The following is a 27988-nucleotide window of genomic DNA, read 5'->3' as shown; positions in this document are numbered from 1 at the left end:
GACGAAGTAAGCAAAACACGGAAGGCCGCTCATTGCGGCCTTCCGTGTTACTTCTGGCTGCCGGAGGCAATCGGAAGAACGCCTCCGGAGCGCCCTCTAGTGGGCTTTCATGCAGCCAACTTTCAGTTGGCTGCATGAAATCGTTTTTTTTTTATTTAAAAAAAACCCTCCCGCAGCCGCCCTGGCGATCTTAATAGAACGCCAGGGTGGTTAAGGACCATGGTCTTAACCCCCCACCCCTCTCCCCCTAGTGACCATGCTATTTTTTACAATTAGGCCACTGCAGTTTTAAGGGCTCGCTGCAGGGCTGCACAACTAAGCACACAAGTGATTCCCCCCTCCCCCTTTTCTGCCCACCAACAGAGCTTTCTGTTGGTGGGTTATGATTGCTTCCAGGATGTTTATTTTTTTTTTAAATAAATATTTATTTCTTTATTTTTTAAATAAATTTGCCTATCTTTTTTTAATCCCTCTCTCCCTCCCTCTCTCCCTCCCCAGCACGATTTGCTGTCATAGGTTTCAGCTTCACACAGCTGTCCCCAGTATAGCGCCGCCGTAGATCGCAGCACTGTACCACGTAAATAGACGATTTCGCCGTCTAACAGTCTCCTAGCGGCAGGAGGCTGATGACGGAGTGCGATCGCCTGCAATCCCCGCCCCTAGGACTCCATGCCAATTGCCGTGGAGTGGTCCTGGGGCTGCCACTCCGCTCACGCCAGTCGGCGTGGAGCGGACGTTAAGTAGTTAAGCCACCAGCAAGCAAGAAAATACTCTGCAACTGAAAAAGTACTAAAAAGTAGTTAAAAAAATACTATCAACATTATTCAAAGAGCTGAAAGGTTATTTTAAAGAGAAGATGAAAAATGATCTCCTTGGAGGAAACTCAGGAGAAAAAGTGAATTGCATAGGGGTCCAGGTTTGTTGGGCCACTTATGATGTCCCCGCAGGAGCTGCTCGGAGGTCTTTAGTTGCATCTGTTGTTGACTAGGCCTGATTGGACACCTTCCTCTTATTAGTTTGTCTATAGCACTGCCAGTCTGCCAGCTTGGAACGCTCAGCCACCCGCCGCGCATCTTACCGTACACTTCCTCCCCAGCAGCTGGAACACCTTCTGGTTCTCCGGTGGCAGGAGAAGCACGGAGGGGACATTGTCCTGGGTGCGGCCTGCAGCCTTGGCTGCCCCTCTGCTCATGGCTGAGCTCTGTGTCTCTTGCTGTAAGTGCAAAGTCAGAAAAAGAGAACTTCCTCATAGAACAGATAGAAGCAGAACGGAAGCTGAAAACCACCAGCAGTCCAGAGTACGAAGACTGTGTTGGGGGAGGGGAGGGAACTTGTACTCCTGTATTTACTTTTTATATGCCCACCTATGTGTTGCGGGATCTGCTATGTGCAATACCCCAATCCTGCAACATTGGAGGCTCTTACATAGCACAGTACCAGCAGTGATATTTGGTAGTGAATATAGACCAATCTTTGCTTAAAGGACAATTGACGTGAGTGGCATATGGTGGCTGCCATATTTATTTTCTTTTAAACAATACCAGTTGCCTGGCAGCCCTGCTGGTCTATTTGGCTGCAGTAGTGTCTGAATCACACCAGAAATAAGCATGCAGCTAATCTTGTCAGATGTGACAATAATGTCAAAAGCACCTGATCTGCTGCATGCTTGTTCAGGGTCAATGGATAAAAGTATTAGAGGCAGAGGATCAGCAGGGCTGCCAGGCAACTGATATTGCTTAACCTTCCTGGCGGTACGTTTGGGGTAAGCCGCGCAGGAGGATTTCTCAGGCCCTGCTGGGCCAATTTGCATAATTTTATTTTTTGCTGCATGCAGCTAGCACTTAGCTAGCTGCGTGAGCACACCGATTGCCGCCGCTCCGCGCTGATTCGCCGCTATCCGCCGCGCCCAGACCCCAGACCCCTTGCGCAGCCTCGCCTATCAGACTCCCGATGATGTCATGACGTCGATGATGATGGGGAAAGCCCTCCAGTAAATCCCGTTCTTTGAACGGTATTTCCTGATCGCAGATCGCCGGAGGCGATCGAAGCGGGTGGGGGGATGCCGCTGCACAGGCCCTAGGCTCGCTACATGATTAAAAAAAAAAAAACTGCTGCGCTGCCCTCTGGCGGTTTTTAATAGACCGCCAGGAGGGTTAAAGAGAACCCGTGGCGGTACCTTGGGGGGCAGATGGGACACAGAGGCATGTTCTCTGCCTCATGACATGCCTCTGTATCCCCACACCACTGCTCCCTGCCTCCCCCCCCCCCCCACTGCCGTGCTATAGCCCCCCGAAATTAGCGACAATATTTGTCGATATCTCGGAGGTAAACAGAGGAGAGGAATTCCCTGTTCAAAATACCCGCTAGGGGCGTTCCTGCAGGGTTTCCAGAGCTGCCATTGGGCAGCTTTCTCTCCCTGGCCGTGCCCCTTGCCGCTCCCTCACCTCCCCTCATGCTGTGAGAGAGAATCAATCTCTCCTTTCAGCGTCGTGACCCAGAGGTTATGAAAGGTCACGCCACAGGAGCAGCGTAGAGCAGCGGTTTTGGTGGCTACCTGATCCGCTCAGCCCATCGGATCAGGTAGCATACATTTTATGAGCCCACCACATGCTCTCTTTAAAAGGACAAAAATAGGACAGCCTTCATAGCCCTCTCACTTCAGTTGTCCTTTAACGTAAACCTGTAAGTTTAAAAAAAGTCAGATACTAACCTTGGTAAAGGGAAGGCTCTGGATCCTCCAGATGCTTCCCGTCCTTCTTGAGGACCACCGATCCAGCCCTGGGAGCCTAGGGGCGTTCCTGCAGGGTTTCCAGAGCTGCCATTGGGCAGCTTTCTCTCCCTGGCCGTGCCCCTTGCCGCTCCCCCACCTCCCCTCATGCTGTGAGAGAGAATCAATCTCTCCTTTCAGCGTCGTGACCCAGAGGTTATGAAAGGTCACGCCACAGGAGCAGCGTAGAGCAGCGGTTTTGGTGGCTACCTGATCCGCTCAGCCCATCGGATCAGGTAGCATACATTTTATGAGCCCACCACATGCTCTCTTTAAAAGGACAAAAATAGGACAGCCTTCATAGCCCTCTCACTTCAGTTGTCCTTTAACGTAAACCTGTAAGTTTAAAAAAAGTCAGATACTAACCTTGGTAAAGGGAAGGCTCTGGATCCTCCAGATGCTTCCCGTCCTTCTTGAGGACCACCGATCCAGCCCTGGGAGCCTAGGGGCGTTCCTGCAGGGTTTCCAGAGCTGCCATTGGGCAGCTTTCTCTCCCTGGCCGTGCCCCTTGCCGCTCCCCCACCTCCCCTCATGCTGTGAGAGAGAATCAATCTCTCCTTTCAGCGTCGTGACCCAGAGGTTATGAAAGGTCACGCCACAGGAGCAGCGTAGAGCAGCGGTTTTGGTGGCTACCTGATCCGCTCAGCCCATCGGATCAGGTAGCATACATTTTATGAGCCCACCACATGCTCTCTTTAAAAGGACAAAAATAGGACAGCCTTCATAGCCCTCTCACTTCAGTTGTCCTTTAACGTAAACCTGTAAGTTTAAAAAAAGTCAGATACTAACCTTGGTAAAGGGAAGGCTCTGGATCCTCCAGATGCTTCCCGTCCTTCTTGAGGACCACCGATCCAGCCCTGGGAGCCTTTGGAAGTCCTAAGGGGAGTGAATGGGGCTGTAAAGAGGAGGGAAATGGGATGGTGATGGGAGGAAACATTGCAGCAAGACCGCCTCTTCCTGTCTGAAATATGGTCTTTAGTCAAGGTAATTTTTATTGGATTTTTCAACAAAAATAACATTGCCAACATAAGGCATCATCAGCATGTATCATAAATTATTACATTTTATGACAGATTTAGACAGGTCTATGTAACAATAGGTCTACAAGAATAATAACAGAAATATTACAGACATATTACATCTTCTCATGAATATTGATATAATCAGTTGCAATTGTACATATTTGTTAAGTAAATACCCAATAGCTGTTGTATTTTAACATAAGGATCAGAGTTAGTTGGTTCAATTGTTATGTTGAGTGTGGAGCAGGACCTGCTGGGATACTGGGGGACGCCCTGCTAAGTACCCAGCATTCACATCCAAAATACAATACTAATGTATAGAACTAACTCACTGAAAAAAACAAAAACAAAAAAACACAACTATAAAGCTATATATGTAGAGCTATTCAGTAGTTTACTTCTTGGCATGTTTATTATGTATAGATAACTTAGGGGATTCTTGAAATAACCCAAATCTATAAACATATGAGTCTGATAAATACTAATTAAATTTAAGAACAGGGATAACAAGGAAAAAGGTGGGGTAGGAAATTGGCATTGCCCAACAGGGGCTTTGTAGTCGAGTATAACTGGTACGTACTTATTTTACGTTGTTTTTAAATTTTTTGTTATAAATAGTGCATCTTATATAAGAGAGGACAAGACAGTAGGGACTCAATGAAGGGATATTTGTATGTTTCATTGTAGTCATTTTGTATGTCTTGGTTGTGATACTTTCAATGTTCAGATAGTTTGGAATTAGGAAACAATAATGGCCACCGATCAGACCTCCAAAGGAACTTTTGAAATATGGTCTTTAGCCCAACATTTCCAAGGCGTGATTATGGAGATCTGAGGGGGAATGAGGAATGGTATGGACAACGCACGGGTATGTGGATCCAGCTGGTCACGGCAATTAAGTTGCGATAAAATTTGAGCACTGGTATGCCGCTAATGTAATTTAGCATGGTGGCGCATACGGTTACATTTGGACGCAGTGCACCGGATATGAGCACGCAGCCATTAAAATATCGGCATTGAGGGGGAAATGTAGGTGCCTGACAGATAGCGGGTGCTTACTCCTCACTGCGTAAGACTTGGGGGGTTTCTTAAGGGTTAGGTATGTGTGTGTGTGGGGGCATTTTAAGGTTTAGGTGTGCGGGGAGGGAGTCTTGGGTTAGGCGTGGGCGGGAATCTCAAAGGTTAGGTGTGTGTGTCGGGGGACTTAAAGAAAATCTGTAACGAAAAAACGTCCCCTGGAGGGTACTCACCTCGGGTGGGGGAAGCCTCCAGATCCTATTGAGGCTTCCCCCATCCTCCTCGGTCCCACGGTGGCGGCGAAAACTCTCCCGGAGCGGCGGCGATGTAAAAATTTACCTCCGTTAAATTACTCGTTACAGTGTCTCTTTAAGGGTTAGGTGTGTGGGAGTTTTGAGGGTTAGGCGTGTGGGGGCCTTAAAGAGATCCTGAGATGAGAAGCGTCTCAGGTTACATACTTACCTGGGGCTTCCTTAAGCCCCCTTGATGCCGCTCAGTCCCTCGCCGTCTCTCCGGGTAGCTCCTGACCCCGTAATTCAGCCCGAAAGCTTGACCGAGTCCTGCTTCACCACGCATGCGCTCCCCCATCCTGCCCCCGTGGCTGGGAGTGTTCTGCACTTGCGCAGTAGTACTGCACATATGCAGAATGCTCACGGACATGCAAGCGTGACTAGTGTGCTTCTGTGGCCGAGCTGCGCATGCACGATGGACAACTCGAGCCAAGTTTTCGGGCCGAATTGTGGGGGACAGGAGCCGTCCGGGAAGCCAGTGAGGGACAAGTGGCCTCAAGGGGGCTTAAAGTGAACCTAAAGTGAACCAAAAAAAAATGAGATTAACTCACCTGGGGCTTCCCTCAGCCCCCTGCAGACGATCGGTGCCCTCGCAGCCCCGCTCAGATGCTATTGCACCCGCCGGCAAACACTTCCGGTTTGGCCGTCACCGGCCGACAGGCATGGGAACGCGAGTGATTCTTCGCGTTCCCAGCCTGTATATCGCCCCCTATGCTGCTATTGTGGCCAGGAGGTCGCAATAGCAGCATAGGGGGCGCTATACAGGCTGGGAACGCGAACAATCACTCGCGTTCCCATGCCTGTCGGCCGGTGACGGCCAAACCGGAAGTGTTTGCCGGCGGGTGCAATAGCATCTGAGCGGCCGGTGACGGCGAAACCGGAAGTCGTCGCCAGCGGGTGCAGAAGCATCTGAGCGGGGCTGCGAGGGCACCGATCGTCTGCAGGGGGCTGAGGGAAGCCCGAGGTGAGTTGATCTCATTTTTTTTGGTTCACTTTAGGTTCACTTTAAGGAAGCCCCAGGTATGTATGGTACCTGAGGCGCTTTTTGTCTCAGGTACACTTAAAGAGTTAGGCGTTGCGATAGAGTTAAGGGTTAGGTGTAAGCAGGGCCGGAGCTACCAAAGGAAAAAATGGGCAATTGCCCCAGGGCCCCAGAGCCTGTAGGGGCCCCCAAGGTGTCCCTCCCCCAACGTAACCACTGCTCCCCAGGGACTCTGCAGAGTCTTTGGCAGAGTAGCGTTTCATCTGTGCTGGCGGGCAGGTGAGACACTACACTGACATAGACACTGCAGAGGTCCTAGGGAGCACAGTTAAGTTAGGAGGTGATTGGGGGAGGGTCAGCAGCCAGCTCAGAGGCCCAGGAGGGAAATTTGGCTGCAACAAAGGGCCCTTAGTGACGCTTTTTGGTCGGGGGTGTCTGTTGGGGGGGCCCCCAGGCTAATTTTGCCCTAGGGCCCAATTGTTACTTGAACCGGCCCTGGGTGTAAGGGGGTTAAGGTTAGTGTTATGCTGTGATCAGCTGCTTCTGGATGTCACTCCTTCCTCCAGTGCCAGTTGCGTGTGTCATGACGCGACCAGGAAGTGTCGACACTAGGGGGGGAGGAGTGAGAAGCAGCCGATCAACGCAGGCTCACAGAATGAGGTGAGTGATGCCCGCAACTCCTGCCACTAATTACATTTGCAGAGTGGGAGCGGAGCAGGAGTCCGAGGCCATGGAGGATGACACCAGGGACATGGAGGGGGACAGCAGCTGATCGCCGCGTGCACCCAGGATGAGGTGAGTGATACCTGTGGCTACCGCCGCTAATTACATTACAAAGGAGGCACTATATGGTTGAAAGAGGCGCCCAGGTTGTAGATAAAAGCGTTTAAAAGCAGTTTAAAACTGGAAAAAGGTTTGAGGTTGCAATGATGAGAAATCTTTGCATAAACAAAAGATTTTATTGGTAGCACAGTTGGTGACGCGTTTCGCGGGTCTAAGCCCGCTTCCTCAGGCCTATAGCAGTGCCAAGCCAAATAGGATAGTGAGCTAAGGGAGCCAATGATGACAAATCTTTATGCAAAGATTTGTCATCATTGAGGTAAGCAACCTCAAACCTTTTTCCGGTTTTAAACTGCTTTTAAACGCTTTTATCTACAACCTGGGCGCCTCTTTCAACCATATAGTGCATCTCAACCCCTACACATTCCCTGTGTGAGGGGTGGTGACAGAACACACGCGGTTAAACACCGCGGTGGATATCTGTCCCCTTTTCTTTTCCTAAGGAGTGCGACCACACCAGGTCCCCAGTGACCACCCCGAGTGGAGTCGGGTTAATTGTCTCCACCTGCTTCCTGTGGTCGGTTGCCCTTCTGCAACCCACCTTTGTGAGTAGACATTTTTCTTATACATCTACCAACCTGTTTCTACATACTACACCATTGGGCTCCCGTTTTTTGTCTCCTGTGTCTCTTTTTAGAAGGTGTCTTCACACCCACTACCCACTACTATTACACAGGAGGAGTGCAGGACAACGGGGACACGAAGGAGGCGGACAACGAGGGGGACAAGAGGCAGATACGGAGGGTGACAGGAGGAGGTCACAATAATTGGGGGACAGGAGAAGGTCACAATAATTGGGGGAGAACATCTACAAGATTCCCCTGGACCATAGACGCATCGGGTTTTGTATATCCATGGTGTCTTATAGTACAAAAAATACAGTAAATGTAACCACCTCAGGACCCCAGACTTTTCGCCCCTTAAAGGGAACCAGAGACGAAGCACCCTTGTGTATTTTACCATATATATCAGTAAGAACATTAGAGAAAACACTTACCATGCTCTCTGTTTTATTCTCACTGCTAAAAGTGTCTGTTATCAGCTGTAATAAGAATCCTGGACTGAGCATTCAGTCTGGCTTTGCAGGGAATAATTTTACCTGAGTCATTATAGCAGAGCCACAAGGGGGCAGGCTTGGGCTTGAAAAGACACCAGAGAAGACAGACTCAGCTATAATGTTTCCGTAGCAAAGCTAGACTGAGTGCTCAGTCTGGGATTCTTATCAGAGGTGATAACAGTCAGATTAAACAGAGAACAATGAAAAAAAGAGCAGATTAGGTATTTACTGTCATGTTCCCACTGATTTATAAGGGCTCTTTCACATCAGACAACGCGAACAGGAGCCGTTCTCCTGCACGCGTTGTCTGCCTGCGGCGTGTTGTCAGGTATCTGCGGTGCGACGCAATCAGCAGCGGTAGCTGGTAATTAAACCCGATGGAAAACGCCGGCTCGCGGGTGCGTTGGAGGAAAAACTGCGGCCGGGTGCGTCGGAACCGCAACGCATCGAAACGCAGCGTCGAGTGTGAAAGGTAAAATGAAAGTCTATGGACTTTTATCTTACCTTGGTTAACGCAAACGGCTTCCGTTTGCGTTAACGCACAAAGTCTGCCCTAATGTGAAAGAGCCCTAAGGTAAAATACAAGAGGGTGCTTCATCTCTGGTTCTCTTTTTCTCCATTCAGACCACTGCAGCTTTCACGGTTTATTGCCCGGTCATACAACCTACTATCTAAATGAATTTTACCTCCTTTTCTTGTCACTAATACAGCTTTCTTTTGGTACTATTTGATTGCTGCTGCGAGTTTTTGTTTTTATTATATTCATCAAAAAAGACATGAATTTTGTCAAAAAAATGATTTTTTTTTTACTTTCTGTGCTGACATTTTTCAAATAAAGTAAAATTTCTGTATACATTTTTGTCCAAATGTATTGTGCTACATGTCTTTCATAAAAAAAATCCATTCAGTGTATATTTATTGGTTTGGGTAAAAGTTATAGCGTTTACAAACTATGGTGCCAAAAGTGAATTTTCCCATTTTGAAGCATCTCTGACTTTTCTGAGCACCTGTCAGGTTTCATGAGGTGCTAAAATTCCAGAATAGTATAAAGACCCCCCAAATGACCCCATTTTGGAAAGAAGACATCCCAAAGTATTCACTGAGAGGCATGGTGAGTTCATAGAAGATTATATTTTTTGCCACAAGTTAGCGGAAAATGACACTTTGAGACAAAAAAAAAAGTTTCCATTTCTGCTAACTTGTGACAAAAAAAAAATGAAATCTGCCACGGACTCACCATGCCCCTCTCTGAATACCTTGAAGTGTCTACTTTCCAAAATGGGGTCATTTGTGGGGTTTGTTTACTGTCCTGGCATTTAGGGGGGTGCTAAATTGTAAGCCTAAAGGTGCTCATTGGACTTTGGGCCCCTTAGCGCAGTTAGGCTGCAAAAAAGTGCCACACGTGTGGTATTGCCGTACTCAGGAGAAGTAGTATAATGTGTTTTGGGGTGTATTTTTACACATACCCATGCTGGGTGGGAGAAATATCTCTGTAAATGACAATGTTTTGATTTTTTTTTACACACAATTGTCTATTGGTATGTTTTGTCCATAGTCCACAGCATGGGTATGTGTAAAAATATACCCCAAAACACATTATTCTACTTCTCCTGAGTACAGCGATACCACGTGTGGCACTTTTTTGCACCCTAACTGCGCTAAGGGGCCCAAAGTCCAATGAGTACCTTTAGGATTTCACAGATCATTTTGAGACATTTGGTTTCAAGACTACTCCTCATGGTTTAGGGTCCCTAAAATGCCAGGGCAGTATAGGAACCCCACAAATGACCCCATTTTAGAAAGAAGACACCCCAAGGTATTCCGTTAGGAGTATGGTGAGTTCATAGAAGATTTTATTTTTTGTCACAAGTTAGCGGAGAATGACACTTTGTGAAAAAAAAACAATAAAAATCAATTTCTGCTAACTGATACAAAAAATAAAATCTTCTATGAACTCACCATACACCTAACGGAATACCTTGGGGTGTCTTTTTTCTAAAATGGGGTACTTGTGCGGTTCCTATACTGCCCTGACATTTTACGGCCCAAAACCGTGAGTAGTCTGGAAACCAAATGTCTCAAAATGACTGTTCAGGGGTATAAGCATCTGCAAATTTTGATGACAGGTGGTCTATGAGGGGGTGAATTTTGTGGAACCGGTCATAAGCAGGGTGGCCTCGTAGATGACAGGTTGTATTGGGCCTGATCTGATGGATAGGAGTGCTGGGGGGGGGGGGGTGACAGGAGGTGATTGATGGGTGTCTCTGGGGGTGGCTAGAGAGGAAAATAGATGCAATCAATGCACTGGGGAGGTGATAGGAATTGGGTCTGAGGGGGATCTGAGGGTTTGGCCGAGTGATCAGGAGCCCACACGGGGCAAATTTGGGCCTGATCTGATGGGTAGGTGTGCTAGGGGGTGACAGGAGATGATTGATGGGTGTCTCAAGGTGTGATTAGAGGGGGGAATAAATGCAAGCAATGCACTAGCGGGTGATCAGGGCTGAGGGCGATCTCAGGGTGTGGGCGGGTGATTGGGTGCCCAAGGGGCAGATTAGGGTCTGATCTGATGGGTAGCAGTGACAGGGGATGATTTATGGGTGATCAGTGGGTGATTAGATGGCAGAACAGATGTAAACAATGCACTTTGGAGGTGATCTGAGGGTAGGTATGCGGGTGATCTGATGGTGTGGGAGGGTGATCAAATGCCCGTAAGCGGCAGGTTAGGTTCTGATCTGATGGGAGGCAGTGACAGGCGGTGACGGGGTGATTGGCGGGTGATTGACAGGTGATTACAGGGGAGAATATATGTATACAGTACACAGGGGTGGGGAGTTCTGGGGGGGGGGGTCTGAGGTCGTTCTGAGGGTGTGGGCGGGTGATTGGGTGCCCTAGGGGCAGATAGGGGTCTGATCTGATGGGTAGCAGTGACAGGGGGTGATTGATGGGTGATCAGTGGGTGATTAGATGGCAGAACAGATGTAAACAATGCACTTTGGAGGTGATCTGAGGGTAGGTCTGCGGGCGATCTGATGGTGTGGGAGGGTGATCAGATGCCCGTAAGAGGCAGGTTAGGGTCTGATCTGATAAGTGGCAGTGACAGGTGGTGATTGACGGGTGATTGACGGGAGAATGACAGGTGATTGACAGGTGATTACAGGGGAGGATAGATGTATACAGTACACAGGAGGGGGGGTCTGGGGAGGATCTGAGAGTGTGTGTGGGGGGGGGGGTGATCAGGAGCCCCCAGGGGGCAGTTTAGGGACTAGTTAAAAAAATAGCGCTGACAGATAGTGACAGGGAGTGATTGATGGGTGATTAGGGGGGTGATTGGGTGCAAACAGGGGTCTGAGGGGTGGGCGGGGGGGGGGGGGGGTCTGAGGATGCCGTGGGCGATCAGAGGGAAGGGGGGGGGGGGAGATCAGTGTGCTTGTGTGCTTGGGTGCTTACCTGCGTGGCTGCAGTCTGCCCTGGTGGTCCCTCGATCACTGGGACCACCAGGGCAGGAGGCAGCCAGTATAATACGCTTTGTATACATTACAAAGCGTATTATACGCTTGTATGGCGGCGATCCGGTAGCTAGTAACACGCCGGCGCTTCCGAATGGCCGGCGGGTTACTGCGCGAGGGGGACAGAGCCTGTCGCCTGCGGCTGATCGCGTCTCGAATGACGCGATCGCCGCATAACCACGCCCGCCACCGATGGGCGTATTGCGGTCGTTTGGGCCCAGCCCTTGCCGCCGCCCATCAGCTTAAGGCGGTCGGCAAGTGGTTAATTGATGGGAATAAAGTTTATAGTCAAACACATATATTTACATATGTCGATCTGTACTGATCTGTATTAGTGCTGAAAGAGGGACAAAGGGAGGAAAGAGGGACAGAGGGATTTGGTTCCCAAAGAGGGACTGTCTCGCCAAAAGAGGGACAGCTGGGAGCTATATCTTTATATTTATCTTTGCTTGGAGTCTAAAGCCCTTGCTCCAATGTACTTTGTACATGCATTTAAAAGAACACTATTAGTTTAGCATTAAACTACCTGTTTTATTAGCACATGGGTCCACACCAACCACCTACTGCCTGTTTATATACTGTCTGTGTAAATTAATCTCTCTTTGGTCACATGAGCATGCAGGGGGTGGAGTGATTGTCTGAGAGCCTCTCACTTTTTTAGGCACTTTCACGGGCCTGAGGAAGTGGGTGAGCCCCTACGAAACCCGTTTCCTGTGCAAAATAAAAATCTTTATTGTTGTTTGTCCTTGTTAGCGTCATTGGAGAGGTAAGGCACCTCCCTTTTTTTTTCTTTTTTTTTATTGTGTTCTTAATGCAGTTTTATTTATCCTGGGTGCCTCTTCACCATTGTTTGATCATAGCATTGTAATTTGCATAGTATACTGTGCTGTGACATCATAGAATTGCTCTTGTTTAGTGTAATCTAACAGGGTCATTGGGATGCTAATCATTTCCGGCTCGCATGCAAATTCAGTGTAAAATTTACATGTCTCGGAAACGGCCAAGTCAAAATTGACAAGAAGTTTGACTGCCCAATTCCAAGCTGTGTGTAAATGAGAAATAAAGTTAACCTGTAAAAACAAAAAATCTCCTTTAGTGGGTACTTAACCTCGGGAGCTGGAAGCCTCTGGACCCTAAAGATGCTTCCTCCGTCCTCTTCATCCTCTTGATTCTGCTCTGGGAACCCTGACGTGCGACCTCCCTCCGCTAGCTCCATCCCACTCAGGCTGTGGCGGAAATAGCCGAGCCCGATCGGGTCTGTGCTACTGCGTATGCACAGACGGCTCGCACCTGAGCAGTGGTGCAGACCGGATCCAGACCGGCTTTTTCTAAAGAAAGCCAAGCGGGATGGAGCTACTGCGCCTGCCCAAGGCGCTGATAATTGGAATTTTAGTGGTCCCAGTACTGGGTCGGAGGAGGATGGGGAAGCCTCTTTAGGGTCCAGAAGCTTCCCACTTCAAAGACGAGTACCCATAGGGGCATTTTTTTTGTTACAGGTACACTTTAAGACTTGTACACTTGCCATACAAAAGTCATTTGAAAATTATGACAAACAGATTTTGTCATAACAGACCACAATCGTGTTAAAAAATCAACTATACAACAATGAGCGACCGATATCAGGTATTCTGCCCGGTCCAACTCAGAAGACTGTTGGCCAGATATCGTGAAGTCAGCTGGTGTGCGTAAAGTCATTTGAAGGACATTGTTCCCGAGCATGCGCATGTCATGTGAGATATATCGATGTGTGGACAACTTTGTTTAAACTACTTGTAGTTTCTTTATGCCAGGAATGTTGCTTGATTGGGCGTGCCAACTTTTACCTAGCGTGTGTACGGACCTTTACCTGCGGCTTAACTGGCCAACTCTAGTCTGTCTGGTGAGTACTTTCAACTCCAAATCACCACCAAACAAGGTACACGAGAGGGTAGAAAGGCCTGGTTCACACAATTATGTGGCAAACGGATCAGTGAAAACGGATCTGATCATCGGTCGATCGGATCCGTTATCACTCCGTTGCCGTTCAGCTGCTTCTGTTCTGTTTCCCACATCCCCCCCCGGACCCTCACCCCCAAAGTATATCTTTCTGTTTAGAACGGTCCGTTTCTTCACTTGTGTGAAGAAACATTCCATTTTCTCATTGCCCCCAATGCAGGGCTTCAGCTTTATTCTCCGTTCCGCTGGGCTCAGCGATCTGGAAAAATTGCTACAGAAGGAAAGTTGCGGTCCGTTCAGCGTATCGTGCGGAACAGATCCGTTCGAAAGGACAGATGTGAACAGATCCATAGGTTAACATTGAATCCATTCCTTTCTGATCCGCGAATAAACCGTTTTTTGATGCCAGTGTTAACCGGGCCTAAGGGTATCATAACAAAACCGACACTGGTAACCTTGCCCAAAAGCACCCATTCATCATTTCAAGTAACATACAAAGAGCCACCAAGCACATGTTTAATCTTTATTAAAATACTCTTTTTTCCAATCCATGTTGTAAACCAAACTTTATTAAAATACTCTTTTCCACTCCATGCTGTAAACCAAAGCTGCTCTCGTAACACTTAACTGTTCCGGAGTGTGTTACGCAGGAGAACCGTCCCGAAGGTATTCACAGTGATCAAGACGGAGGGCGTGATGATTGTCAAGCAAGAGAGCACCATTCTTCTTACAGATGAGAAGAGCTGCATTAGGAACGGGCAAAAAATATTGCAACCAAAGCTTTGACGATGGCGTCGCGTCCTTCACATGATCATGGCACTTGAACAAAACAAACAAAACAAAAACCTACAGCATATGGCATCCGGAACCATAAATTCAAGGAGAAATTTCACAGCCCATGAAGGGGCAATGTAGTGATTCGGCTTCGGGTTGTACAACTGTGAAGGACGACGATGAAGGCAGTTTTTTGGACTCAAGGAAATACTCTCTATCGCTAAGCGATGCTGTGTAGCATGGATTAATGCTCTGCTTGGGTTGTGGCCTCTCTTAGCGAGATGATCCCACCCCTTGAGTGCGACGGATACAGACACCCCTGATTCACAGGGCTCGTGAGGTAGATACTCTGTGATTCATTGGTTTTGTTAGAGTTCAGGGGATGAAAGACCTGGCATGCATGGATTCTCAGGGGAAACTTGTGTTCCTTGTTGGTCAATAAACAAACATCGAAGGTTGTGAAATAACCGACACACAAAACAAGAAGGAAGCAACACAAACAGGTTTTGTAGTGACCTCGTGCAGCAGCTGGCAGGTGGTTTTTGGTTTGGGGGCACATTTGGCTTAGATTGTCTTGTCCGGAAGTAATTGGAAGCCCCTCTCTCCCGTCAGGCGGCGTCTCCTGAGTCGTCATCCACTTGCATTGTTGAGCAATCGTTGTAGCTTGGATGTGGTTAGCGGACCTGTCCGGCGTGTCTAAACAGGTCTCAGGAGAACCGGCCTAATGTCCTTATCCAGTGGGAGAGGGGGCCAAGACGGGGTTAGTGTCCTCCGACGTTACTTTTCCCTATCGTCACCCAGTCCACAATGATGAAACTCAGACTCATGATCATGAAGACGAAGCCCAGGGAGGCAAAGATGGCAGCCTGCGGAAAGAACACAACAAAGTCACCTGATATCCTGGGGCGTGGCTTACAAAGAATGACTCAGGCCGGCTTTACACTGCGGATTGGTGTTAGCAGTGCGGCTCGCCCGCCACACTGCCAAAAACAAGCCTTCAGGGAATACTACGTTACTATGCGGTATTCCCCTTCTGGCATCCGGCCAAACAGGAAGTGATGCTTGCTTGCGATCACTTTCTGTTTTGAAAATACGGAAGTGCACGGAAACGTAAACATACGCTTCCGCGGATTCACATCGCAACGTTGCTGCACCGTCGCCACCAACATTTGAAAAAACCCTGCGTCGCCATAGACTTACATGAGTTCAGTCCACCGCAGGTCGACGCAGATACGTGCGCTAACATAGTTTTAGAAGCGCGTCAGATTGAGCACTTCGGGTGCACCGCGGGTAATATGAAAGCACCCATAGACTTTCATTGCCCTGCGGTAGCAGTGCGGTAAATTGCTGGGACGCACTGTGCCAGTGTGAAAGAGCCCTCAAGGAAAACTACAGGCGGATCACCCAATTAGAACCTTTGCTTCATTTAAAGTGGAATTCCATTTCTGTTTAGAAAAACTCAGCTCTGTACTTTGCAAGGATTATTGAGAACCATTATTTTAAAGAGGAACTTTACTGAATAAAATTGCTTATTTTGAACTACCTTATTTTTTTTGTGCATATAAGACGCTCCAAAATATAAGACACACCAAGGTTTAGATGGCAAGACCAGGGAAAAAAAATAAAAAAAATATATAAATACTAAACCATGTTCCAGGCGCGTCTTGTGCATGTTCTCCCCCAGTCATTGTCCTCCTGTGTCCCCTTCAGTCTACCATGTGTCCCTTTCGCTCCCCCTGTGTGTCTCCTTCTATCCCCGTGTCATCCTCACTGTGTCCTCCTTTGCCACCTGTCTGTCTCCTTCTGTCCCCCTGTGTGTCTCACTGTGTCCTCCTTTGCTCCTTGTGTCCTCCTGTGTGTCTCACTGTGTCCTCCTTTGCCCCCTTATGTCCCCCTGTGTACTCCTGTGCTCCATATGTCCCCTTCTCTTCCCCTTGTGTGATCCCCTGTGTGTCCCCCTGTGTCCCTTTCTGCTCCCCTGTGTTGTCTTCTGGTTCCCCTGTGTGTCCCCTTAAGTCCTTTTCTGTTCCCCTGTGTTGTCCTTTGGTCCCCCTGTGTCCCCTTCTGTTGCCCTGTGTTGTGCTCTGGTCCCACTGTGTGTTCCCCTCCTGTCCCCGTGTGGTCCTCCGGTCCCCCCGCTGGTCTACTCCACTCCCTGTGTGTAAAAACAATTAGTGGCAGCATGTCTCACCTCATTCAGTGGCTCCCACGGCGAGTGCATACATCTTCGGCGCTGCTCCTCTAGTGCCGGTTTCAGCTGATCGCGTCATCAGCAGAAGCCATCACTAGGGGGAGTCCTGCAGGAGAGAGGAGGTCTGCAATCGCCACTGCTGCTAATTGTTTTCACACACGGGGAGTGGAGGAGACCAGCGGGGGGCCCGGAGGACTACACAGGGGGCCGATACAGGGTGTCCCCAATGATGCGAAGGGTTGGCGGTTTGCATCGGCGGGCGATCGTAAGTCAGGGGCTCCCTGTCTTTTTTTGGGAGAAAAGTGCGTCTTATATACCGAATAATACGGTATATTACACTATAAATTATTCAGTAAATGTTTTCCTATTGTAAAATCTTTCCTTTCCCCGATTTACATGCTTGAATGTATCACAGGTGGCGACATCTTTACTGCCGGCAGGTGCTTCTCTGTGGAATATTTGTTTAAGGGCTCAAACCCACTAGAAGCCTTTTCTAAGCGCTAGTGATTTGAAAAGCTCTTGCTGATGCAATGCTATGGGGGATTTTTATAAAATCATATCGCTCAAGTGGGATCACACCTATAGCATTACATTAGCAAGAGCTTTTCAGATCACAAAGCGCTCAGGAAAGCGCTCCTAGTGGGTTCCAGGCTTAATGTGTATTCTGAAGTGAGCAGAAAACAACACCTAGGGCGTGATTCTCTAAGATAAATAGCATGCCTTGTCCAAGTTAACACGACTTATCAGAGATAACACGACTTATCAGAGTATAATAACGAGCACTACGAACTTATGCTTGCTAATTGGCAATGACGAGAGCTCCACTCATCCTGCCCTGAGCCCCTGCAGGTTCGTAGCACTCTATATGCCACTCTGATAAGGCGTGTTATCTTTGATAAGGCATGCTATTTGTCTTAGTGAATCAAGCTCATAGTCTCCCAGAAAAGTATCTCCGCATCATTGATCTGGGCGCGGGGAGAAGCTGAGAGATAGTTCTCCCTGTTATCGGCAAAGTAGGAGAATATAACAAATGTATTCTCCTACTGATAGCCTAGCCTCCCGCCTGCTGGCGTAATTCGGGGTCCGGTATTGCTTGAACCTGAATTACAGCGTTTACTTCCCAGCACTACTATAGCATTAGCCACTTTATCCACCACTACAGTATACAGTACAGACCAAAAGTGTGGACACACCTTCTCATTCAAAGAGTTTTCTTTATTTGCATGACTATCAACATTGTAGATTCACACTGAGCGCATCCAAACTATGAATTAACACATGTGGAAGTATAGTACATAACCAAAATGTGTGAAACAACTGAAAATATGTCATATTCTAGGTTCTTCAAAGTAGCCACCTTTTGCTTTTGATTACTGCTTTGCACACTCTTGGCATTCTCTTGATGAGCTTCAAGAGGTAGTCACCTGAAATGGTTTTCACTTTACAGCCGTGCCCTGTCAGGTTTAATAAGTGGGATTTCTTGCCTTATAAATGGGGTTGGGACCATCAGTTGCGTTGTGGAGTACAACCTAGAATATGACATATTTTCAGGTGTTTCACACTTTTTTGTTATGTACTATACTTCCACATGTGTTAACCACCCTGGCGTTCTATTAAGATTGCCAGGGGGGCTGCGGGAGGGTTTTTTTTAAATAAAAAAAAAACTAGTCCATGCAGCCAACTCAAAGTTGGCTGCATGAAAGCCCACTAGAGGGCACTCCGAAAGCGTAACTCTGATCGCCTCCGGCGATCAGAATTAACAAGGAAGGCCGCAATGAGCGGCCTTCCTTGTTTTGCTTACCTCATCGCCATAGCGACGAGCGGAGTGACGTCATGGACGTCAGCCGTCTCCGATCCAGCCCTTAGCGCTGGCCAGAACTGTTTGTTCCGGCTACGCTGGGCTCGGGCGGCTGGGGGGACCCTCTTTCGCCACTGCACGCGGCGGATCGCCGTGCTGCAGCGGCGATCAGGTAGCACACGCGGCTGGCAAAGTGCCGGCTGCGTGTGCTCCTTTTTATTTGGTCTAAATCGGCCCAGCAGGGCCTGAGCGGCACCCTCCGGCGATAATGGACGAGCTGAGCTCGTCCATACCGCTAAGGAAGTTAATTCATAGTTTGGATGCCTTCAGTGTGAATCTACAATGTTCATAGTCATGACAATAAAGAAAACTCTTGAAACTACTGTACCTACGTCCTCTGTGACTTCATCTAAGCCACGAGGACGTAGATATATACGATTAGGTATTGCTTCTGTGTACACTTCCGGCACTATCTGATGCAGTACTAATTGCGAATGGGAATATATGTTCCCTGAGCCAATAAGATCGATTTTTACCATTATAAATACTTTTTTTTCTCTTAGTTCATAGTGAAAAATACACATTGTAGCCTTTTTTAAAATCTATTTCCTATTGAAATGCATAGAAAACAGAATTGTTTGAGGGAAAAACAATAAATGTATAATTTAGGTTTTATAAGTAGGGATAAAGTTATTGCTGAATATATAGGGACATAGCTGAAATGTCAAAACTGCTCTGGTCCATAAGGGAGAAACAAGGTCTGGATGCGATGTGGTTAACCTCCCTGGCGGTCTATTAAAACCGCCAGGGGGCAGCGCAGCACTTTAATTTTTTTTTAAATCATGTAGCTAGCCTAGCGCTAGCTACATGATAGTCGCTGTGCAGCGGCATCCCCCCTCCCCTTCCAATCGCCTCCGGCAATCAGAGCAAACAGGAAATCCTGTTCAGAATGGGATTTCCTGTTCGCCATGTCGACGATGGGATGACGTCATCCACGTCATGGCGTCGGAGGGAGTCCCGATCCACCCCTTAGCGCTGCCTGGTGTGTTTCTTCTGTGTTTTTGTGAAGTGTTTCTGAAGCTGAAACCAGAAAAATTAGAGTAAAAGTGGGTATGCTGAATAATTTACTGCATTCTACTATATGTTACTACAGTGCCCCTTTAAAGTGTACCTGAGGTGGAGGGGGTGTTGTGTACCCTATGCACTGCTCTCTGCCCCACTGTCACCCCCCAAAATTGCCAACATAGCTTGGCAGCAGTGTCCAGGGGAAGGAGCGTCCCGTGCAGGAGAGGCTCGCCTGCAAAATGCCCACTGGAAGCGTTCCTAATGCCCCTTCCCCTGCTGTCATTGGGCAGAGCTTGCATCATCATGACCCAGGGGTCAGTAAACGTGAAAATGGCTGATATCTAGCCACAGGAGCGACAGGAATTATGGCTACCTGATTCGGCTACATACCCCCCCCCCCCCCCCCCCCCCATGAGGTTGCCTTTTGGGGGAGACAAAAATGCCCACTTGGGGTTCAAAGTTGAAGAGCCTTACTTTGCTGTCAGGTGCATGCAAAAAAAAAAAACACAGTCATTCCACAGTGTTATTAACACAAACTAGCACATAGGGCTCCCAGAGTTTACTGCTAATTACAGATTATCAGTGAGATGCAAATCATTCAAGTTGATGAAGATTTAATTGTGATTTTAGGCAAATTCGCACTGCTTGAAAATGGACCAATCATAGAGGCAGTGGCTGCAAGTTGGAAAAAGTATCTCTAGAATGGATGTTTTTGTCAGGGCTGTGGAGTCGGTCCAAAAATCTTCCGACTCTGACTCCGACTCCTCGGTTTATGAAACCACGACTCCAACTCCGACTCCGGGTACCCAAAATGGCTCCGACTCCTTGACTCTGACTCCTTAGTCTAATACTTAACAGGGCTGTGGATTTTGTACAAAAATTATCCGACTCCGACTCCTCAGTTTATGAAATCAACGACTCCGACTCCAACTTTGACTCCGGGTGCCCAAAATTGCCCGACTCCAACTCCGATGCCACAGCCCTGGTTTTTGTGACCGCTAAAAGTGGGGGGGAGGGGCTTGGTCAGGTAATTGAGAAGGAAAGCGTACAGATCAGGGCAGACACATCACATGACTATACAGACCTGGATCTTTGGACGAGAAAACAGAGGCTCCTTCTCTGTAGGAACAATTCGTAAGTAGAAAATGCTCGGGAGAATGAATATCAGGCTTGGGGCTGAAGTGGCTCCTGCAGTAAGGAAAGGCAGCATAAGTTACACCGCAATACATAGATTGTAAATTGTAGCTCCTCTATGGCAAACGTATCCTGCAATCTTAGATCAGATTTATTAAAAATTGTCTTCAATTAGGTTAAAGAAAATCTGTAACAAATGAGAAGGGGGCTACTTAAAACTGGAGGCTCATCTGGCTATGTTACTTGGGGAGGGGGCTGCGTAATACTGGGGGCTCATCTGGCTATGTTACTTGGGGAGGGGGCCAGCTAACACTGGGGGCTCATCTGGTTATGTTACTTGGGGAGGGGCCACCTAACACTGGGGGCTCATCTGGTTATGTTACTTGGGGAGGGGCTGTCTAATACTGGGGGTCATCTAGCTATGTTACTTGGGCAGGGGCTGTCTAATACTGGGGGCTCATCTGGCTGTGTTACTTGGGGAGGGGGCTGCCTAATATGGGGGTGGTCATCTGGCTATGTTACTTGGGGAGGGGGGCACCTAACACTGGGGGCTCATTTGGTTATTTTACTTGGGGAGGGTGCTGCCTAATACTGGGGGCTCATCTGGCTGTGTTACTTGGGGAGGGGGCTGCCTAATATTATTATTATTATTATTATTTATTGTATTTATAAAGCGCCAACATATTACGCAGCGCTGGACAATAAATATATACAATGATACAAGGATGACATACATAGGGTTATACACATAGAACAAAGTTATACATACAAATTGTACAAAATACATGATCATGCAATATGGGCTGGTTAGGTAGGCCCAGTAATACAAGTACAGGCTGTCATAGGACAGGAGCACATGATCCTGTAGATTACACCAGGGAGTGGAGGACCCTGCCAGAGGCTTACAATCTAAAGGGAGGGGTGGAAACACTAGGGGGGGGGATGTTAAATATTCCTTAGAGAGTTACTGTGTGGTAGGAGGTGGGTAGGCCATCATAAAGAGGTGGGTTTTGAGGGCTTGCTTGAATGTGTTGAAAGAGGGAGCAAGTCTGATGGGTGGTGGAAGGGCATTCCAGAGGGTGGGGGCAGCTCTTGAGAAATCCTGCAGGCGGGCATGGGAGTGTGAAATGCGCGGGGTGGTGAGGCGAAGGTCGTTGGAGGAACGGAGGGGGCGACCTGGTGTATACTCGTGAACAAGATGCGAGATGTAGGTAGGGCATGTTTTGTGCACAGATTTATACGCCAGGCATAGAATCTTGAAACTTATCCTGAGACGGATAGGGAGCCAGTGCAGGGATTCACAAAGGGGAGATGTGGATGCAGAGCGGCGCGAAGAATGGATGAGTCTTGCAGCCGCGTTCATCACTGATTGAAGGGGGGCAGTGCGTTTCAGGGGGAGGCCAGAAAGGAATGAGTTACAGTAATCAAGGCGGGAGATGATGAGGGCATGGATGAGCAGTTTGGTCGTGTCCGGGGTTAAGAATGGGCGGATCTTGGAGATATTACGGAGGTGGAAATTGCAGGCTCTTGTGATGTTTTGGATGTGTGGGATGAAGGAGAGGTCAGAGTCCAAGGTGACACCCAGGCAGCGGGCCTGGGAGGTAGGGAGAATGGTTGTGTTGTCGATTGTGAGGTGGAAACCTGCGATGGGTGCAGCAGCATGGGGTGGAAGGATCAGGAGCTCAGTTTTGTCTAGGTTAAGCTTTAGGAACCTAGCTGACATCCAGGAGGAAATTGCTGAGAGACACGAGGAGACCTTGTTTATGGTGGTGGCTGAGAGATCGGGGGTATGGAGGTAAATCTGAGTGTCATCTGCATAAAGGTGGTAATTGAAGCCCAGGGAGGAGATAAGCTTGCCAATTGAGGAAGTGTATATGGAGAAAAGAAGGGGGCCTAGAACAGAGCCCTGGGGGACCCCAACTGAAAGGGGGGCAGGAGTTGAGGAGGAGCCATTGAAGGAAGTGGTGAAGGAGCGATTGGATAGGTAGGAGGAGATCCAGGCCAAGGCAAGCCCATGGATGCCCATGGACTGTAGTGATTGGAGGAGGAGGGAGTGGTCAACAGTGTCAAATGCTGCAGAGAGGTCAAGGAGGAGCAGGATGGAATAACTGCCTTTGGCCTTGGCAAGGGTAAGGTCGTTGACCACCTTGGCGAGGGCTGTTTCAGTTGAGTGCGCAGGTCGGAATCCAGACTGTAGGGGGTCAAGTAGGGCATTGGTGTTGATGTATTGGGTAATGCGCTGGTGGACTAGGCGTTCGAGGAGTTTAGAAGCATAGGGAAGGAGGGAGATTGGGCGGTAGTTTGAGGGTAGGGATGGGTCAAGTGAGGGTTTTTTCAGCAGGGGAAGCACAGTGGCCTGTTTGAATGCTTTGGGGAAGATGCCTGTGGAAAGGGAGAGATTGAACAAGGAGGTGAGGACTGGGGCCAGATCAGAGAAGTGGGGACGAAGAGTATTCGCGGGTACCGGATCACAGGGAGAGGATGTGGGGGGGGAAGCCACTAGCAGCAGGCTGACTTCATCAATGGTGGCAGGAGCAAAAGAGGCGAGGGGTGGATGAGACAAGGGAGCCGCTGGGAGGGAAGGCAAGGGGACAACCTGAGACGCATTGGTAAGGGAGGGATGGAGGAGGGAAATTTCATTGCGTATTGTTGCAATTTTAGTGGTGAAGTGGTTGGCAAGGTCATTGGCTGAGAGGGAGGAGCTGGGAGGGGGAGGAGTGGGGTTGAGGAGGGAATTGAAGGTAGCAAAAAGCTGTCGAGGGTTGGAAGCTTGGGTTACAATCAGTGCTGCAAAGTACCTTTGTTTAGCCTCGGAGAGGGCAGTGTGGAAGAGTAACAGTTTGGCCTTGTAATCTAGGAATATGGGGGTGGTCATCTGGCTATGTTACTTGGGGAGGGGGCCACCTAACACTGAGGGCACATTTGGCTACCTATACAAGGGGGTAACCTACCTAAGGGCTCGAACCCACTAGCAGCCTTTTCTGAGCGCTAGTGATTAGAAAAAGCTCTGCTAATGCAATGCTATGGGTGATTTTCATAAAATCACATGACTCAAGTGGGATCACACCCATAGCATTACATTAGCAAGAGCTTTTCAAATCACAAAGTGCTCAGAAAATTGCTCCTAGTGGGTTCCAGGCCTAAAACTGGGGCGCATCTGGCTACCTAAACTGCAAAAGTAGTAGAAAGGCAGGTCAGCACACCATCAGAGTTTCTAAAGCTACTAGCTTTACAGATTTATTGCCTCAACAGTCTACAAAGATACCGCTATGGCTACCTAAACTGGGTTTGTGTACCTAACTAATAATGGGGGTGCATCTGGCTATCTACTGTATACTGGGAGGCAACCTACTTAGTACTGGGACCACATCTAATACCTACACTAGGGGCGGGCGCAATTCAGGAAGGGGAGGGGCACACTTTGGAATCTCCGCCTCTGGTGCTGGAGAATCTTGGTCTGGCCCTGCCTATACCATTATGGCTGCCACCTTCTGCCTTTCCATAACCCCCTCTTATTGTAAACGTGAAGATGTTGCTATACTGTAGTTCAGTTCTACGACTAGACAAAGCAGATGAAACATCACAGCTGCTCATTCAGCCTCAATTCCCATAATCCTCTTGTGATGTAAACAGCAAGATAGTGTGACGTGCTCGCTGTACACTACTGCATTCTGTTTGCCACTTTGCACCAAAGTTTTCTTCTGGTTATGATGGCTGGATTAATACTTGCACAATTTGCCATTCCCTCTGTGTCCAGGAACGAAAAATTATGTAGATTTCTGCTTGTAGTCACACTGTGTGTTACACAAATGTCTGCAGCAGTAGTCTATAAACAGGCCCATGTAGAACGAGTGAGTCTTTCTTACCGATGACGCCAAAAATATCCTTGATGTTTGGGATAAAGATGACCAGTAGATTAACCGCAAAAAGCAGACAAATGGCGATAAGGATGTGTCGCCACCAGCGGAAGTCCTGTCCTGGGCAGAGAAGCTGCTGGATGGCTCTGCGGATCTAAGAGTGGGGGGGGGGGGGGGGAGAGGGACAGCATAAATATAAGTGACTATATATACCATATTCTCAATCGATTCGTGGAAAATGAAGGTAAGCCTGCATACAAACATTCTGTCATGCTGCACTTACCCTGTGGAATACCTTGCCAAAAAGCTCCAACTCTGGACACGTTTAAATCAAAACTGAAAAGCCAACTGTTTAGTCTGGTGTTTATGATCACATAACTTTTCCACCTGTACACAGTTTGTACTGATCTGAGACAAGCTTCTGCGCTTTGGGTCCTCAGGGAGAAAAGCGCTTTACAAATGTTTTGTTGTTGTTGTACAAACATAAAAAAATGTCATAGAGCAGATGGAGGGAACGGGGCTGGATTTGATAGATTGCAGTAAGATCTGTGTTGGGATTACACTCTGAATACAAGACGCAGTGAGATGCACCAGTTGTTGTGACCCCCTGAATTTGTATGTTTCATCGAGTATAGATTGGGGGCAGAATTTAGCCATTCCTGCAGCTTACTGGATACCCGAGGGGACATGTGACATGATGAGATAGACTTGTGTATGTACAGTGCCAGGCACACAAATAACTAGGCTGTGTTCCTTTTTTTCTTTCTTGCCTGAAAGAGTTAAATATCAGGTATGTAAGTGGCAGTTCCTGTCAGGACTGGGTCAGACTACGGTGTGATCGTCACTGATAAGCAATTACAATAATAAAACACATAGTTCATAGATTTTAGCTCTGGCATACTTCAATAAATGTGTCATTGAGCAAAAACAATAAAACAATAAAACAGTAAAAACTTAAAAAGTAGATTTAAGTATAAAATAAAACTGTGGAATATCAGCTAAAAAGTCATTTTTCGGAGGAGGAGGATAGATACAATTGTTTATTTCATTAGTTTATTTTCACCTCGGGTGTCCTTTAATGTGGACGACAGGCATACAGAGTGGAAAATGTTCTTACCGGGAACAAGACAACAGGTACGGTGAGGGTTACGGCCACCAGAACAGCAAGGCGAACACACAGCATCAGCGTATCCAGAGGGTCCACCAGCATGTACGTGTGTAACATCTCCGACTCCACGCGCCCTAACAGAGGAAATTAAATGCAGATAATTCTGGCTTGCATGCTAATTTCATGCAAATTGTAGGCAACCAATAACAACCAACAGGAATATATATAATCATACACACACACACCGGGGACTTACCATAGAAGGTTAAATAGCCAAATATTGCGGTTAGCAGGTACATGATGAACATGGCGAGGATGGACAGGTTGGCCACATTCTGCATCCGCTGCTTGGTGGCTCTTGATCAGCATAAGGAAGAAGCACAGGGACATGTGTATATTAGGATCTAGGCCTGTATACAATTAACATTTCTCCTAAGAGATATTTTCACACCTTAAATGCCTTTAAAGAGAACCTGAGGCAACATGAAAAAAGATAAACATACTACCTGCTCCACGCTGCCTACCGGATGCATCTGCGCCGCTCCACGCTGCTCTCTGTGGCCCCGATCCTCCAGAGCCGTTGTAATGTCCTATGACCGGAGGAGGAAATCCAAGATGGCCGTGAGCCAGAAGTACTTCCTGGGTCACGGCTTTGTTTGCTGATTGGAGGATGCCAGCAAAGGCGGGTAGCGAGGTGACGGAGGCAATGGAGGAGGCGGGGGAGCAGGTGATTGATGGCTGGAAGGTGGAAAAGCAGGCTAGCGGCACCAGAAGGACACAGATGCATGTCATTGGGCAGAGAACATGCCTCTGTGTCTTATAACCCACATAACTATCTTTAAAACCACCAGCAAGCAGGAAATGCTCAAAGAAATGTTGATAGTATTTTCTCTACATATTTTGTGGTACCTTTTCAGTTGCAAAATGCTGAAAATGTGTTTAAAGGATACCAGAGCCAAATTGGGGGGGGGGGGGGGGCAGGCATGTACTGGCAGCAGGCTGATGCCCACTGCTCCCCCCGTTCTCCTCTCTGCTCCTCCGTTCCTAACAAAATGCCCCTCTGCAGCCTCTTTCTGCTTGCCGGAGTTGGGCATTAGTTCGCAGGCACCGGCCTGCTGCACGCATCCTGCGGTGCGCCTGCAGCTGGGAGCGCTCTACATGTAGTTGTGATGTCATGCACAGTGCACTCCTAGCCAAAACAATTGTTCTTTATTATTTGAAATTCCCTTTCCTCGTACAATTAAAATTTCACTGCCTGCTTTTTTGCTCTATGATGAGGGGAGGAGTAAGAATGAGCACAAGCTGGTGCTTCCTGCGTTATGTATCAGCAGGCGACTGGGCATGTTTTTCCAGCTTGCCTGGTCACCAGTGAGCAGTCAGTGGCTATCAGAGGACACCTATACTCACCTGGAAAAGGTATCCTGAATGATCTTCAAATTCTCTCAGCTCAACTGCAAATCATGCTACTGCATCAGTTATAAGGACACTGTCCAGCAGAGGGCACTAAGGATATTTATAACTTTTAACCAGAGACTATTAGCACAAAATTATATACACATGCTGAATTATGGACAGGAACAACCCAGGGGAAATTGCCATGGGACCCCCTTGGATCCAGAGTCTTCCCTGCTTACTCCCCCCCCCCTTTCTCCCCCCACACACAGCGCTGGGAGTGGAGTAATGTTTACCTGCCCTAGCACTGGGGGGCTCTTTCATGTATCACAGCTCCACACTCTCTGCTGCTATTTGCCGGCTCCCGATCACGACTTGCAGTGGTCACATGATCACATGCCTCAAATTGGTCACGTGATCACATGACTTGCATTGGTCATGTGATCAGGAGCCAGAGAAAGGCAGCAGAGAGTGTGCAGCTGTGATGCATGGAAGAGACCTAGTGCAGGCACAGGAGTGACATCACGCGGCTACACTTTTGTGAATAGAAAAAAAAAAAACACCCGTATTTGTGAAGGTAAAGTCAGCACATTCTCATAGATCTCTTTCCAAGTACAGGCGCATTGCCTTAGTGTGAAGGGGCGCTACAGGAGCGTGACATATTGCACCGTGCATGTCACATCACAGTGATTTCCTACTGATTACACATTCCTACCTGCGCAGCTCAGTGTAGATAGGCAGCACCTCTGGGTGGCACACGAAAGCAAAAGCCACGATGGGGATGGAATAGGCCGACTGTAAAGAAAACATAGACAAATAGGCTTATTTAAAGGAAACCTGAGACATTTTAATTGGAAGCATTTATACGGTACTTACATGGGGCTTCCCCCAGCCCCATGTACGCCGTGGTCTCCTTTGCCTCCCCGCTCCTCCCCTGGGTAGCCCGGTGAAATCAACAGTTGCTTTGGCCGGGCTACACATGCGCAGCTAATTGCAACTGGGGACGACTAGCAAACTCACTGAGCCAGTCAGCGGCTGGAGGAAGCCTTACGGAAGTATAAATGCTTCTATTACAATGTCTCAGGTACACTTTAAAGAGGGACTGTAGTAAAAATAAATGAATAAAATTTCCTTTTTTTTGTTTGTTTTTACAATATTCATTTATAAATTTAGTCAGTGTTTGCCCATACTAAAACCTTTCAAAAAGCTTTCATCTCCCCGATCTACTTTGTGGAATTTTTTTACAGGTGACA

The 27988-nt window shown here is 48.0% G+C and overlaps 3 protein-coding genes across 15 annotated transcripts in view; 1 reads left to right on the top strand and 2 right to left on the bottom strand.

The window, feature by feature from the left end:
* Positions 1-1242, bottom strand: part of WAS (WASP actin nucleation promoting factor) — a 52821-nt gene extending 51579 nt beyond the window's left edge. The window contains exon 1 of the mRNA XM_068248602.1: positions 1079-1242. Within this exon, the coding sequence (XP_068104703.1) occupies positions 1079-1192 (114 nt within the window). The 5' untranslated portion in view covers positions 1193-1242. The remainder of the gene's footprint in view (positions 1-1078) is intronic.
* LOC137527742 (myosin-1B-like) overlaps positions 1-27988 on the top strand; it is a 469182-nt gene that overhangs the window by 86790 nt on the left and 354404 nt on the right. The window lies entirely within an intron of this gene.
* The window catches only part of SLC38A5 (solute carrier family 38 member 5), a 152845-nt gene continuing 138782 nt past the window's right edge, over positions 13926-27988 (bottom strand). For all 3 annotated transcript variants that reach the window (XM_068248600.1, XM_068248601.1, XM_068248599.1), the window contains exons 12-17: positions 27451-27530; positions 25600-25700; positions 25353-25477; positions 24245-24389; positions 20329-20432; positions 13926-15056 (exon numbers count right to left, since the gene is read on the bottom strand). In XM_068248600.1, coding sequence (XP_068104701.1) covers positions 14952-15056; positions 20329-20432; positions 24245-24389; positions 25353-25477; positions 25600-25700; positions 27451-27530 — 660 coding nt within the window. In that variant the 3' untranslated portion in view covers positions 13926-14951. The remainder of the gene's footprint in view (positions 15057-20328; positions 20433-24244; positions 24390-25352; positions 25478-25599; positions 25701-27450; positions 27531-27988) is intronic.

Source organism: Hyperolius riggenbachi, chromosome 8 (assembly GCF_040937935.1).
Source record: "Hyperolius riggenbachi isolate aHypRig1 chromosome 8, aHypRig1.pri, whole genome shotgun sequence".
NCBI lineage: Eukaryota > Metazoa > Chordata > Amphibia > Anura > Hyperoliidae > Hyperolius > Hyperolius riggenbachi.
This window is presented reverse-complemented; position numbering and strand designations above follow the sequence as displayed.